Source organism: Dipteris shenzhenensis, chromosome 5, assembly GCF_047967505.1.
Source record: "Dipteris shenzhenensis isolate YYH24624 ecotype China chromosome 5, Dip_SZ_1.0, whole genome shotgun sequence".
Taxonomy (NCBI): Eukaryota; Viridiplantae; Streptophyta; class Polypodiopsida; order Gleicheniales; family Dipteridaceae; genus Dipteris; species Dipteris shenzhenensis.
In genome coordinates, this window is record NC_141600.1 from 52,244,684 (window position 1) to 52,260,809 (window position 16,126).

Here is a 16,126-nt window from a genome sequence, read left to right on the forward strand (position 1 = left end):
ATGACCTATCATGGCACAAGGGGTGAACATGAGGATAGAGCTTGATGATGTTGAGGAATAGAAGTTCCTAGATGCTATCCATTGGTAGTTTCCCTTTTTGAGATTGATGTGGCAGAGGTGTTCCAACGGTGGATTCTGGAGAAACAACCCATTACAGAGGTTCGCATAGTAATAGTGAAAGATCTAGTGCCAGATGAGGCATTTGGACCAGAGGATGCCCAACTCGCCATGCCACATCTAGAACATCGAATGAGGGGGAAATGGCACTCTATTTGAAATACGAAGAAGAATCAATTTTGAAGGCCAAATCAGCATATGAGGAACAAATGCAGAGGACATCCCGTGTTGAAGAAGATGATTTGGAGGAATTTAATCTAGGAATAGAGGACGATCCAAAACTAGTAAAGGTTTGTGTATTTGCTATAGGACAGTTCAGAAGAGCTATTGTAGGAATACAAATATATTTTTTCATGGGAATACATGGATATGAAAGGAGTGGATCCAACCCTCTGTGTTCATTGCATCAATTGAAGAAAGATGCCAAGCCTGTAATTCAGCAGCGTTACCGGATAAATGCAAATTTTTGTGAAGCAGGTTAAGAAGGAGATTGACAAGATACTAAGAGTAGGGCTTATTAATTCGATGAATAAAGTGTCTTTGCTATCCCCAATATTCATAATCTCGAAGATGAATGGGAAGCTCCAAATTTGTGTAGACTGTTTGAAGCTGGATGCAACGACAATCACGGATTCGTTTCCCCTACCGTTTTGTGATACTTTGTTGGATGCTATTGCTAGCACAAGATGTATAGTTTTCTAGATGGTTGCAGTAGATATAAACATATCTAGATGGCCAAAGAAGACAAGGATAAAATGACATTTGTTACAGAATGGGGGGTTTATGCCAGTAATATGATGATGTTCAGATTGAAGAATGCACTTTCGACATTTCATTTGGATTGATTGATTTCATTTGTGTTTTGACAAATGCCAGACTGCTTGGTTAAGCCTAAATTTAGCAAAGTGCGCCTTTATAGTGAAGAGAGGAGTATTGTTGGGAAACAACATTTTAGAAGAAGGAATGATGATTGATCCCCATAAGGTGGAGGCCATCCAGAATGTCAAGGAGCTACAAAGGTTTGTGGGCCAAGTGAAATGGCATAACTAGTTCTTACACTACCTATTATATGTCTTCCAACCCCTTACAAAGTTGAAGAAGAAGGATGTTCCATTCATCTGGGGTAAGGAATAGGACAAAGCATTCCAACTACTCAAAAAAAATTGGTGGTTGCACCATTATTACAACCACCAGACTAGAGCCCAAATTTCCATGTTTTTGTGGATGCGTCGGATATTGCCATTGGTCTGGTGTTGATGCATTTAGGTGGAAGGGCTGGTATCAACATATCTATTATGCAAGTCGTACGCTCACCAGTGCAAAACGGAATTATTGGTGCTGGAATAGAAAGGTTTAGGCACGATCTATTCCTTGGGAAATTTTTGACATTACTTACTGGGAAACAAGATTCTATTTCATGTGGATCACCAATCATTGTTGTTTTTAGTAAACAAGGTGCAACCAACATGCAGATTAGCTAGATAGATTCTCCTATTGCAAGAGTTTGAGTATACTGTAGTACATATACCCCAGAAAGCCTACATTTGGTGGTGGATTATTTAAGCACGTTGGATTCAAGGGAACCACCCTTGAGGGCATTCTGAATGATTTACTAGATGCATATCTAGTTAATGTAGAACCCATTCAGGGCATGTATTGGTATGATCACATGATTCAGTTTCTGATGGGTGGTGTTTTTCCAAAGGAGATCTAAGGATTTTTTTTTGGAGATCTAAGGATTAAAAAAAACGGATGGCATTGAAGAGCAAACCTGATTGCTGGAGTGTTGTATCGAAGAGGCTTTGTAGGAGACATTACAGTGAAGAAGATTTTTCAAGCCGAGTTGTGGTGGCCGACTATGCTCAAAGATGCACATGAATTTGTGACAAAATTCAAAGGAGTTTAGAATTGATAAAATATCATACAAGATATAAAGAGGTTTCTCACTGCATCCTCAAACTTTGTTGGGTATGTTGATAAACTCCAAAGGAGTGTTGAATTGATAAAATCTCATACATGGGAGGCGTTTCTAGAGGAGCACATCTTTGATGATTCACAAAACTGCTCACTCAAATTGATGCTTATGTTTAGATCCAATTGATGTCTCATCTAGTTCATTACAAAATTGCGGCTTTGCAATGAGTAAATATGTTAGTGTGGTTTAAGCAAGACTCTAGCATGGAATATTTAGTTAATGTCACTTGGTCTAAGTGGACTCTACCAACATGGTGGTGCTATAATCTCAAGCTAAGCTTTGTTTACTTAAATTTTGTATGTGTGGCTCTCCCATATTCAGACAATCTTTTGCATCATAATGTAGTACATTGAATGGAAGTATTCAAGAAATCCCCAATAATAGATTGGTTTCATGAATGGTGAGGATAGCAAACATTTGTTAGCACTACCTTCTAAGAGGTTGGAGATCTCCTTTGTAAATTTTAGGGTGTAACATTTTTTACATAATAAAATTCATTTTGCTAAAAGCATGACTTATTTTGTGGAAGTTGAGCCCTTTCTTTCCTATTGCCTTTTATCGAGAAGACAACACATCCATGTTACCAAAAATTAGTTAGCTTTTTTAAGTTCTACAAATATTTTGTTTTATCCTTTTTTGCTTTTTGAGTGTAAGCAAGTTAACATTTCCTAAGAAGCATGTCCATGGACATTGCTAGGTAGCATAAAGGCGGCTAAGACATGCAAAATTCTACTTTACATTATTCTAGTGATCCACAACTTTGCTATGAATCGGCTTAGAAGATATACTACATAACATATGTGTAGCCACGCAGAAGTCATCAAGTAGAGGAGCTTTCACACTACGTGCCAATAAATTGTGGGGTTTTTTTCAATTTTCACATGTGATTGATCTCAAAGGGTGTACTCGTTGCATCCATTAGTTGAACTTCTCCAACAAAGAGTGAATGTACTTTGTATTTTGCATCCTTGGGTTGCTCAACCCCAACACCAAATATATAATGCAAAAAATCATTGTCAAATTTCTTGCAAAAATTGCATTTCACCTCTTTGACAAGCTTATTATTGCCACTAGCTGTGACGAGTTCATTAATGTAGAGTGCTATTATAACAAGGGCATATGAATTTCTCTTTTTCTACATTCCATGATCAAGTTTACTAATCATGAATGCTTGTTGTCTAAAGCATGTATGAACCTATATAATGCCTTCTTCAACTAGCATACCAATGTTTGGATCTTGTTTTTGAATAAGACCTTAAGGCAACTTCACCATTCAAGAAAGTGGACTAAGTAAAATTTGACATCATTTGATGCAAATGAAGTCCCATACCAAAAGTATCGATAGTAAGACCTTCATCCTCATGAGTTGTCTACTCTTGTCAACATTAAGCTTGACTTTGTAGACCTTTGCAGCCTATGGCATTTTTTCCCTTGAGTAGCTCCACCAAATCTCGAGCATCGTTCTTGATCATTCTTGAGAATTCCACCATATTCTTTCTCCATGGTATACAAATCTTAGATTGTATACCTCTTAGACCATTTTGGTATCAATTGAGTGAGGTTAAGTGAGTGTGTAGGAGTTTAGAACTATGATTATTGTAGTTAGGAAAGACACAAATAAGGTTTAAATTGTGAGTTGTATTGCGAACATAGGGGAGAAAGCAGGATATGCATGAATAAATACAACAATAGAGTGCCTCCAAATCAATAGCAATAGCCATTTCCAACCCTAGCTAATGCAGTTATATTGAGAAGGTTAAAAAATCTAACAGCTTTGAAGCAAGCAGTGATTATTGATCCAATGCTACCAATAGCTTATGAATGTTTTGGATATCAACCAAACTCTAAAATATCATCCATTTGTAATGCATATGGAATGCAATCATGCTACATGCATTTCAATAGAAGATGTGACAATTGAGGAAACTTTTGCTTACCTAATGGAAAGGAAAAACCCAAGAAGAAGGAGATAAGTTTTAGTATGATTTTAATTGGGAGAATAACAATAAATTAGAACAACAGTGCTATGGGAAATTCCAAAAAACTAGAAGACTAAGAAAAACGATCCAAACATTTCCCTTGTGCAACTAACCTAAGATCGTTGAGAAATTTCCACTTGAAATAACAAGTTGAATTTCATTTATGAGTAGCATGACCCGTCTACGACGGGTTAGAGACCCGCTTCACTGGGTCTCTAAAGTGGGATCTTAAATTGTCTTTGATTTCAAGAAGTGAGATTTCGAGTTAAATCAAGAGCCCCTCCATGGTAGGCACCACTTGGCCTTCTATTCTCAATTTACTCTTCTACTTCTCCTTGACTTTGGATCAGTGTCTCTTGCCACCCTTCTTCCTCTCCCCTCTCAAGCCATGAATTGGCCTCCTCTTGCCTCTACAATTCCCTCTCTCCCCTCATGCCAACGTCTCCCTCGTCACTCACTTCAACTTGTCCCTTAACAATCTCTCAAGCCCCCTAGTTGGTACTCTTCCCTACTATTTCTCACCTCAACCTTAATAAAAAATCACATCCATGGCAACATTCCTCCTCATCTCGCCCATTGCTTAGCTCTATCCTTGCTAGATTTGAGCTATAACAATTTGTTCAGCACCATCCTCCTATCTTCCACATTGCTTTCCAATCTCAACAGCCTCTTGGATTTGAGCTACAATGACCTCTCCAACACCATCCCCCCTCTCTCAAATCGCTTTCCATTCACAGCATCCCCTATTTGAGTTCCAACATGCTTTCGGGCACCAACTCTATAGAGCTTAGCCAACTGATGCAGCTCACAAAACACAATCAATTCCTAGAGTCATCCTTGACATGTACATGTGGTGGTTTTTGTGTGTATGCATATATTTGTACATGCATGTGCATCTTTGTGTGTTCGGTCACACCTACAAAACCACATTCACACACTCACATATGCATAGAGAATCAATATACACATGTGCATATGTGTAGACACACCCTCCCGTGTGTGCACACATGTAGGCACACACAAATACACATGCTCATGTGCACTTACACATGTATACACACACTTGTGCATGTGTGTGTAGCTTTATATCCATGTGATGTTAGTATATCCATGTGTTTATTTGTGTGTGTGTGTGTATATGTATATGTAGACTGTGTGGTAACTTGTGGAAAAGACACAATCATAAAAGGGGGAGGGGAAACCCGATAGTATATGCATGCATTTATTTGCGTGTACATGTGTCTATGTATATGTAGTGTGGTAACTTGTGGAAAAGACACTATCATAAAAGGGGGAGGGGAAACCCAATAAGAGTTATCTAAGCTTTCATCTTCCTTACATCAATGTTCTCAATCTCATACATTGGAGAGCTTTCAAAAATATTGGGTTACATGGCAATCTTTCGTTCACATGGACAGATGTGTCACGGGGGTATTTCAACACTGCACTTCATAGTCTTCAACCCAAGAAATCTATTGAATGTTGAACCTTTGTTCTCTCCTCTAAAAATTAAGGCAAGTGATCTCCCACCAACTTATGCATTATTGGTGGGTAATCTCTCAACATGATAGGATCTAGAAACCTATAGAGAATTCAATGATGATGATCAAAGGCTATTGCCAAGAAAGAGTTCTAACCCATCATATGGTTAATCTCAAAAGGAAGCTCTGAACCTAAAATTATGGTGAAGGTTCAAGTATTTTTTCTTCCTTTTCTTTTTTCTCCAAATAAAAGAGCTTCTATTAATGCTTGAGAAACAACAATACAAATAAACAAACCTACTAAGTGTTGGCCATGGGAAAAGAGAAACAACTAGCTTAGAAGAAGGACTAACAACCAAGGTGGAGGCCTATAAAACCAAAAAACACCTCTTGTAGTAAAAATGTAAAAGATAGATGTAGGCCAAGCCTTACAAAAATGTTGTTTCCTTTTGGTGGTTGCTTTAGAACCTGAGGTCCCACAATCCCGAATAGTGTTCTGGATGTAGATAATATTCTGCCAAATGCCAACGACGAGGGTGGCTACCGAGGGAATCTAATGACCCACCATCACAAAGCTATAGCATGCAACCCAAATGTTCCAGCAGTGATGCTGTATACTATCTCCCAAACATTATCCTCCAATGAGGCCAAAGGGCACATGTGGGAAGGAGGTTTTGCACACATGTGCCTCTAAAATGGTATCTGCAGAATGGTGGCATCTACCATCTACCTGCATCTTCTCTATCCAAGGGCCAAGGGGCAAGATCGTACATGTGCTATAAGGAGATGAGAAAATGAGACCCTAGATGCTATATATAATCCAATATAAGATATTGTTTGAGCACTATGCAGTTGCAATCAACATTGCCTTACATTACCAAATCTTCCTCCACTTTATTGGAACTCTTCCATCCAAGCACATACACATATTGAAATGTAGATGAAACAAGAACAAATGATAACATAAAGCAGAAATAAAAATCACAAAAGAAATCCTATTAGAGATATAACAACGTTTATTAAGCATTCTCCTACATTTGTAGAATGCAAATAATTATTTGAGGTTAATAGATCCTCCCTACCATTATATTCAAATTCCAAAGACATGACCAAAAAAGCAAACAAGAACTCACACACAAATGGGAAGTCAAAAGGGATCTTTCAAAGATACCCTTTAAACCCCCCCAAAACAATGTGTTTTTCGGGAATCTCTCCTTCAGCACCATAACCCTCTTTCATGAGATCCTTAACTTATTGCACTTTTTAAAAAAACAAAAATTAAAAAGACAAAAAAATAAACACTTTTCTTATACAAAAAGTAAGCTATGCTAATCTTTTGTAAGAATATCTACAGCTTGAGATAGATGAGACATGGATAGAAACATTGAGAAGAAGAGACAAAGTAGAAATATATGAATAACTAGAGAATCTAGCTATCAAAACTATGTATGTATGAACATGAGGAAGAGGGATCTAAAACTACAAGCAAAACAACTCTAATGAGGGATCGTATCAAGGCAAGCACATTCAATGGAACGAGATTCATTTTTCACTATGAAAACATGGTTTACAAGAACTAAGCACCTTGTGCAAGAATCACATACTCACCTCACCTGTCCAATGATCATTGCATGAATAGCCGCCACAATTGCTTGGCCTTGTCTCTTACATCATAGCTTACTCAGCATGCACCTAATGTGCAGGGTATCTATGAGTCCAACGGTGTCCGTTTATGGAGCACCAATGGTGTGGATGAGACTTGCGCATGTGTAGCAGTTTCTTTCACCCTACAATTTCATATGTTGTGCAAGCACAAGCAGCGAGAGCATGCATGGGAAATTCTTTAGGCAGTTTATGCAATTGCTGGCCGTATCCAAATGCCCACTTTCAAGTATTACTCCATGTGTAGCAACTTCATTAAGCTTACCCCTTTGCTAGTCAACCTACTGAATATAGAAGGTTCCACATTTTGACACGTGGTTGTTGATTCAACTTGGATTTGAATCTGATGACTGTTTATTGTAGCTCGTCTCGGAAATGATAACTAAATCATCAAAGAATGATAAATATTCAGAAACTAATATATGTAATTATCTCTATCTACACGCAGAGAAGGTTGGTGGGTGCACATTTGTCTGTACAGGAACACATTTGTCTTATACCAAAGCTGGGCATTTTGCATCCAGGAAATCGCGCAACATTCGAGCAGGACGTTGACCACCCATAAGCTCTGCAAGCCTTTCTAATGGTAGGTAAGCAAGGTCTGTTAGGCTCTTACAGCCATCCATCAAGGACCTATAATTTGCATTGGTCACCCCAGGAAGCCTTCGCAATAACTCCACTGCTGCAGTGTTGTAATTTTCGGCCCTGTAGTGAATGCCAACATACTTAGGTAAAAGTGGATAAAGCACACCTTGGCTGAACAGGGAGAAACAAATGCAACCTTCACCTCAGATCGCCTTCAATAAGACCATCTTCTGTGGGCACTCCCACCCGCATCGCCTTGTCTAAATCTGGCTCATCTTGATTGGATTTTAGAGTTGCGAATATATCAGCAGTTGCATGAAGGCTGCGAGACCATACAATTCGTAATCGAGGAAAATGGAGTACTAGCAAGGATAGCTTTGATACAATATTTGCAGGAATTATGTCCTCTCCCATTTCATTAGCCGACTGCGAAAACAACCATATAAATAACACATTAGTGATCTTCTACCACCAGCCCCAGCCCTCCTTCCCTCAAAAAGAGAGAGACCATTGCCTCACCGAAAAATCCACAGAGATGCGTTCAGAGGGTATGTAAAAGACTCCAACAATCCAACAGGAAGCATAACAAATTTTATTTAAAAAAACATGGTCTCCCTTTATACTCCTACAGGCATGCAACCAACCCATCCTCAAGACACGGGAGTTACCTCTGAACTTACAACAAAACCAGCTCCCACGTAAAAATCAACTTGTGATCAAACTAGATTACGGCTTGAGTACCATAAAGACATTAAGAGAGATACAAATGAAAGTAATCCTATCGCTAGGAAAATAGTTAAGCCCAGATAAATAGGGCTAACACCTCCATCATTTTATCACAAGAAGCTACTTCATTTTCACAAAAAAAAAGGATTCTGAAGAGTACTACTGGAGAATACAATGGAAGCTTCCCTAGCCGCTTGATGTACACTGCCAGCAGACTAGAAATATCACTGCCAGCAAACTAGAAATATATTTTGACAAAAAATTATGCTTCTAATTATAAGATCATCAGATGCTTAATGATCATTTATACCTGAAGACAGAAACTTTTTTCCTGAGAAAATTCGATGAGCAGCACTGGTATTCGATAATAGCGTGTCATTGTCTCTGCCTGATTGTAGAGACGACCTGAAGCAAAGCTGGCAAACAAGTCTGACACACTCTTGCGCTCCACACATATGTCTGGAGAAAGTATATAATCTCCCACCTCCAATTTTACAGGTAATATCCTCATGCCCTGCTGATGGAGGACACATGGAAGGCTACTAACAAATTCTCTTATGTCAACTACTACCTGTAACCACCATGCCAAGAAACTTGAGCTGTCAGATTTCATCAAGCAAATGTTCTCAAAAATTTTGGAAAAAGCAAAAAAAAAAAGCAGTTCTCAAACCTGCATCTGCTTCTCAGGACCCTTTCTGCCACCAGCCTTTCTTGTCACAGAATTTGAAGAATAAGTCTGTGGAGATTGGGAACTAGCTACTGCATCCAGCATCCGCCCATCCTGCAGACATAATAATCAAGTTCATTAATCAACAATGCATCCATCCCCCAACCCCGACCATACCTATCTGTTTTTGGCCTGCCCTCTGGGTAGCCTTAGCAACGGTTCGAGTTTTGCAAAGCTAAAAATCTCTATTTGTTAGAGTGAGAATTTCGTATTGGTTGCTAGCAACTTTGGCAGGCTGCTTTGGTACAAAGGTGATTGGTCCAAGTATGCTCCTTGTAAGAGGCTTTAATGCATGCATTTAGTGACTTCCTCTTCTCTCTCTCTCTCCCCTCTCCCCTTTCTCTTCTCCTTCTCTCTCTCTCTCTCTCTCTCTCTCTCTCTCTCTCTATGAAATTCATCTTGTTGACTTTTGGACCATTTGCATTTACTACTCTTTGTACACTCTTTCCTTTTCATGCCTCCAATTTTATGCTCTCTCTTAAGCATTTCACTCACCCACAGGCAGGCCTAATGAATGATAGATATATATCATTCACCTTGTTTATGTTGTTGTAAATAGTTCTAAACCATTTTACATCAAGAATGAAGATACTAAATTGTTTGAAATCAATTTCATAGATTTTGTCACACCCCCACCACCGAGCACATCCCTATCAGGACACTTGGACCGAGATCCAATTTGATCACAAACTAGCCCCCCCCCCCCCCGGTCTATGCCTCCTGCATCTCTACTTTGCTTGCTGACCCCCCCGTCTCTCCCCCTACTAGAGGATACAGCTACTCTCGTCACCCGCTACTAGAGGATCCAATTTGATCACAAACTACCCCCCCCCCCGTCTATCCCCCTACTAGAGGATACAGACACTCTCGTCACTCCACGATGCTACACTTGAGTCCTTCCCACATGCCACAAGATCCACCGGCTTGCCACCCATTCGATCAATGCCCTACAATAGCTGGTACGATGATGAGTGTAAGGCCTTGGCGCCATCAGCTTAGATTCGAGACCAAGCATCATCTTCTGACCGAGGCCCAAACCAAACGAGAATATCATCGTCTGGTCCATCCAAAGAAGAAGGAATTCATCCATCAGAATGAGGAAGAATTCCTAGACACCCTACTTAGCAATAAAGCCAAGGATTTTTGGCAAAAGTTTCTAGAGCGGAGGTTCCCCTCATAGACCTGACCATCTCGCACTTATGCGGCACCCTATATAACATACCCAACCAGCCTACAATACACAGTTACGTCACCCTAGCTCTTGCTCACTCTTCACCACCGGTGATATCAACGGAAAACTACAGGACCATCGTGATCAAACTTGTGGTGTCCAAGTTTTATGACACTTAACACTCACGTTAGTCGGTTTGCAAAGTGTGATGGATTCAGAGCCATAGGGCAGGCAGGTTTTTGAGGAGTTCAGGCTACACTGGACCACATCTTCACACTGAGAGCTGTCATTGAGGAGTCTGAAGCGAGGAAGCAAAGAGGTTACTGTTGCTTTGTGGATTTCCGTAAAGCCTTTGACTGACTATTTGTGTGACTGCTCAACCTCAGCCAGGACATCATTCAGGCTGTCCAGACACTTTATGAGCCAGTACCAGGCAGAGTGCGTGGGCAGAAGACCACAAAGCAATGTCACTAGGCCAAAGGAGCAAGGTTTGTTGGGAGACGGAATACCAAACGGCACACATGTATGAGAAGGAACTAGAATGTCAGACTATCACATGCCTCCTACATGCCAATGAGTAAATGCATGACAGCAAGACTGCAGGAAACAGCCCATAAATGCTTCACAAAAGCAAGGGGAGGAGCATAGGTATGCCCTGCAACAACTGGTACAACCAGGAATGCAGGACAGCAAATATTGCTTGGAAAACAGCAGACACAGCCACGAAAGAGTGCAAAGCTAGAGCATACAAACAAGTGGCAAGAAGCAAGAAAATAAAATTTCTTACGAGCAAACAGCTCGAGAATTTCGAGCTTAAAAAGAACCCAAAAAAGTAATCCAGAAGCTTCATGGCAGCAAACATTAGGAAGGGGAAAGCATCCTAGGAAGACAAGATACAGTTTGCCAACAACCTCTACGAAAGAGAATGGGGAAGAAAGGACAACCATTCATTCTCTATAAAAGCAAGAAATGACACCATAACAGAAGACGATGTGGGAGAGGTCTAAAGAAGCTAGCAAACAGGAAGGCTCCAGACACAAGGGCTAGTGGCTGAGATGTTGACATGGGGAGGAGACAAGACAAAGGGATGCTCACCAAGCTTCATGGCAGCACACATCAGGAAGGGAAAGCATCCTAGGAAGACAAGATACATTTTGTCAACAACCTCTACGAAAGAGATCGGGAAGAGAGGGACAACCATTACTTCTCTATAAAAGCAGGACATGACACCCTAACAGAAGACGATGTGGGGAGAGGTCTAAAGAAGTTAGAAAACGGGAAGGCCCCAGACACTAAAGGGCAAAGGGAATGCTCGCCAAGCTTCATGGCAGCAAACATCATGAAGGGGAAAGCATCCTAGGAAGAATCTGAAGATACATGTGAAATAGGGAGATTGTTGACACAAAAAATGCTACATAAACTCTGGCACAGCAAAAATGTAGTTTTATAAGCAGGAAATTAACTCAATGGACAACCATGGAATGCAGAAATACCTCGGGGAAGACATTTCAACATATATAAGGCATCAAATTAAATACCTCGGGGAAGACATTTCAACATATATTAGGCATCTAATTTGCAAAATCAGAAATACTTCACATGATCTCGAGGTAGAGAGGGGTAGATGGGCAAGACCCAGGATCCCTAGAGAGAAAAGCACCTGCAAAATATGCCCCACAGGGGAGGTAGAAAATGAACAACATGTAATCCTGAGATGTAGAGCCTATGCACACATCAAAGAAGGCTATGGGGGCAGCAGAATCTAAAAATCTGCTGGGGCAGCCAGCCAAAAAGCTAGGAAGCTACTTGAAAGAACATCGCAACAAAGTACTGGGTCTAGCACACACACTAGCCCAACAAGTACTCAATACATGACAAGTTTGTAATATTTTCTCTCACTGGATGTAACAGATCACTATTAGTTGATAGTGATCACCAGTCCCGTAGCTTCTGAAGGGTCACACTGGACTTTAGTACAATCATATCATCTCTCTCTCTCTCTCTCACACACACACACACAAAAGGAACAAGTAATAACGTGTCACCATGCATTTAGAAGCTTACTTGGTCAACGGGTATCATCATTGAAGCCTTCTGCCTGATGAGGGATTCAAAAGCACTGTTCTCCCTGCGTATGCTAGCATCAAATTTCTGTACTTCCGTTGAGTTTTCATAAAACAAAAAATAGACCTTCAATGACTTATGCGGATGTTCTGCCTTGTACACCTCCATCTCTCTCACAAACCCCATGTCAGGATCATAAACCACAACAAAGGATGGCCGTAATATGTCAAGAATACGTTGTTCACTTTCCAAAGCATAGAACTGAACTGAGGGGCATGGCCTTCCCATATGTGATTCCTCGTTTTTCTCATCAATGACTCTCTGATTCAATTTTTCTTTGAGCAATTCACTGTTCTCCCCTGATGCATCACTACTCTGGTTGGTGCTCCTTCCAACTGACGGTTCCACCACATCGCTCGATGTACAGCCATTCTCTGAGGCTGCAGCAATTGCATCTTCTCTGTCTGTCTTATCAGCCTTTCCCTTGTTCCTCCCCTTTCCAGAATTGGCTTTCCTACCCCTACCACGGCCCCTGCCTCGAGCTTTGCCTCCTCTTTGAACCCTATCACCTCCCACATCAATGAGCTCGTCCTCACGTACAGCAACTTCTGCAGCTGCTGCTAGAAGAGCCACCTCTTCCTGCCTAGATGTGTTACTATCGTCCGCTCTTATAGCTCCACCACGGCCATTTAAAACACCAACCCCTCTAGCCACCTGGTTTCTTTTCTTCCGAGTACGCAGTCCATGCAACTCTGCTCTCCCTAGTAAGTATTTTTCCCACTCATCATTCATTAGCTGCAAAAGAAAGAACGGTGACGTAGTCTAATCGAATCAAATACACAAGAGAGCTGTCATTGAAAAGGGGGAAGCTAGCTGCACCTTTTGGGGTCCCTTAGTAATACAATCTTGCAGCTGCAGGCAAGTGCGCTCATCCTTGCACGCAACCAGCACAGTTCCGTCACCTTCCTCTGATGCATTCTCGGAAAGTGGCAAGTCTTGTCTCCTGCCTTTCTCCTCTTCAATCTCCTCCAATACTTCCTGCATAAAAGCAAACCTCTCACGACCATTCATTAGTCACTAGTTTCTTTACACTTGCAAAAATTCTACATATATCTTCTCGTTTGAAGAAAAGTTTTAGGACAACAGGCCTGAGAGGATCAAATGGCTGGAGCACAACTCACACGCAAAACCTTCCACTTAGGCATCTCCTCTGCCACAACCACCACCTCGACACTTTGGGGAGCTCCTCCCTGCACCTCGCACGTATCACGGTCTGCCTTCAGCTCCATTGTTCTGCCAACACTGTTCCCCCCATCTTCCGATGCTTTACCTTCAGTTCCGTCAACACTAATGTTGTTTTGCCTGGATTTGGATTGTATCTCGGACTGCGCACTACCGCTGTTTGTCTTCCTACGCTTTGGATCCTGATTCAGTCCATCGGCATTACCATGCTGCATGCTTTCTTGCCCTGATCGGCCTCTACTGTAATTAGCACCCCGCCCTCTGACGTGTTTACCCAAGCCTCTGCTACTCTTGTTGACTTGTAGCTGCACTTTATCCACCACGATCGCATTGCCAGTGTCAGCCCGAACAATTTGAAAAACCCTTCTCTTGGCGAGCTCAAAAATTTTATGAGTTGGATTGGCAAAAATCCACATGGATTTGACATCCTCTGAGACCCGTAGTGTGTCCAAATACTTTAGAAATGTAACTGCATCGTAACGAACGAGGTAGTCCGCAAGCTTCCTCAAGGTCCTCAAATCAGTCACCAGCTGCTTTGTTTTCCTGCCTAAGACATGCCATATGGGGTCCAATTGTCGTCGGACTATTTCATCAAAAGATTTGAATAGTCCATTTTCTAGAGTAAGGTCCTCGACGTCAACCTTGTTGGTTTTCCTCAGTTCCTTCAAACATGCATCCATCACCTCGATGATAGCTGCATGAATACTTCGCATCAATGGCGTCAGCGGCATCCGTAGGTCGATCACTTCTGGATGATTTTCCTCTAAAGCCGAAGCAATTGACATCTGAAAACGAGGCCAAAGGTGCAGCCTCCTGACGAAAAGGCTTCTCATTATCCTTTCCGTTTTCGAGAACCCAGTGATCATAGCATGAGGTTTGTCAGAAAAAGCTCTGATGAAGCCCTTTCTATTCCCAGCCTTGTAAAGCCGGGCGATGAAAGCCTCGGTGCAAGTCTCGGAAAGCTTGTGGGCATTGAGGATGACCAATCCAGCAACTTTGTGCAGGGGAACTCTCTCGTTCAGCAAATCGACGATAAGGATACGAGAAGTGATGAAGAACACCCCACCTTGGGCGTAGAATTCGAGCCTATCGGCGCCAGTATAATCAGTGTTGACGTCGAGGGGGAGATGGGAAGCTGGGTCTTGTTCGAGAAGCTCTTCTTTGATACAGATTCGTTGGGAATCGGAAGCAGACAAGATGAAAACAACGCCATGAGAGGCAGAGTGAAGACGAAGAAGCGAGGCAAGCACCTTGGGAAGGCCAAGGCCAGCACCCATCACCACGAGCCCATCTTGCTGCAGAAGCTCCCCTACGATGTGCTCGTGAATGGGCAACATCGCAGCTGCTGCTCTTCCTCCTCCTCCTGCCTGCTGCTGCTGCTTCTTCTTCTTCTGCTGCTGCTCCTCCTCCTCCTCCTCCTCCTCCTCCTCCTCTGCTTCATCAAAAACTTGCTTCCATGATTTGTTGCAATTTTGTCAACCCGCCCTTTGCTCCTCCTTCTTCATCACAGCCTTGCTTCCATGATTTCTTGCAAGTTTGCCAAACCGCCCTCGCTCCTCCTCCTCCACTTCATCAGAGACTTGCTTCCATCATTTGTTTCAAGTTTGCCAAACCGCCCTTCGTCCCTCCTCCTCCTCCTCCTCTATTTCTTTGACGCAGCAGCTCCTCCTCCTCCTCCTCCTCCTCCTCCTCTACTTCCTTTCATGATTTGTTGCAATTTTGCCGAACCGCCCTTTTATTGTCCAACCGATAGACTCTGGTGTTCTTCTCCAAGGTCTCCTCCTTTCTCTTGAGAAGACTTCATTTTAGGCCAAGAGTGTCCCTGTGCTTCCCTGCTCAACGAAAAATGCTAAAATACTTATATTTCTTTACAAAGGGTGCCCAAAGAGCAGCTGGAATGGGCACACCCCATTACACACCACCCGCCCATCGTGAAGTTTTTTAAAAACTGAGTGCCCACCCATGGGCACCCCCTTTAGACACCGCCAAAGCACACACCAAGCTCTGATTGGAGTTGAGGGACCCAGAGGATTTCAACCATTGGCTATCATCAGCCTGCCCATCGTTAAGCAGCCAAGCTTGGCTGCCCATGGAAGGGCTTGGAGAGGGCAAGACGTGGACTCCACGTCAGATTATTTGGTTTAGGGATGGGCAGTGTGTGTAAAGAGGTGCCCGCCCAAAGCCAAAACTCAAGCTTCCTATTGGTCCAAAAGGGTGCCCAGCCTTGGGCACCCTTCAGTGTGTAAACACCCTAATTAGTTGGAGCGAGAGATGAAGTCAAAAGAGGCCAACTAACCTAAAGAGAGCTATATGCACTCCCTCCATTGGAGGGAGTCCCTAGAGTTCATTTAATTTTTGAGAAATTTCCACTTGAAATAACTAGATTTGAGCGGCAGG

At 42.1% G+C, this 16,126-nt stretch overlaps 1 protein-coding gene across 1 annotated transcript; it reads right to left on the minus strand.

Moving 5' to 3' along the window:
• Positions 1-7,145: 7,145 nt before the first annotated feature.
• On the minus strand, positions 7,146-15,571 carry UVH1 (Restriction endonuclease, type II-like superfamily protein). Its single transcript, XM_087374742.1, has 7 exons — positions 13,669-15,571; positions 13,367-13,525; positions 12,488-13,282; positions 9,196-9,306; positions 8,836-9,096; positions 8,002-8,225; positions 7,146-7,919 (listed from the first exon to the last, which is right to left on the minus strand). The coding sequence occupies exons 1-7, from the start codon at positions 15,064-15,066 to the stop codon at positions 7,709-7,711; spliced, it is 3,159 nt and encodes a 1,052-aa protein (XP_087230868.1). The 5' UTR covers positions 15,067-15,571; the 3' UTR covers positions 7,146-7,708.
• Positions 15,572-16,126: the final 555 nt, after the last annotated feature.

What these genes read in the sequence shown, in the direction of transcription:
- UVH1 (XM_087374742.1), bottom strand. Translation starts at nt 15,066, where the DNA reads ATGTTGCCCATTCACGAGCACATCGTAGGGGAGCTTCTGCAGCAAGAT. An exon ending in TTACTAAGGGACCCCAAAAG is followed by an intron (nt 13,283 to 13,366) that starts GTGCAGCTAGCT and finishes TTTCTTTTGCAG; the next exon opens with CTAATGAATGATGAGTGGGA. An exon ending in TGATGATACCCGTTGACCAA is followed by an intron (nt 9,307 to 12,487) that starts GTAAGCTTCTAA and finishes TTATGTCTGCAG; the next exon opens with GATGGGCGGATGCTGGATGC.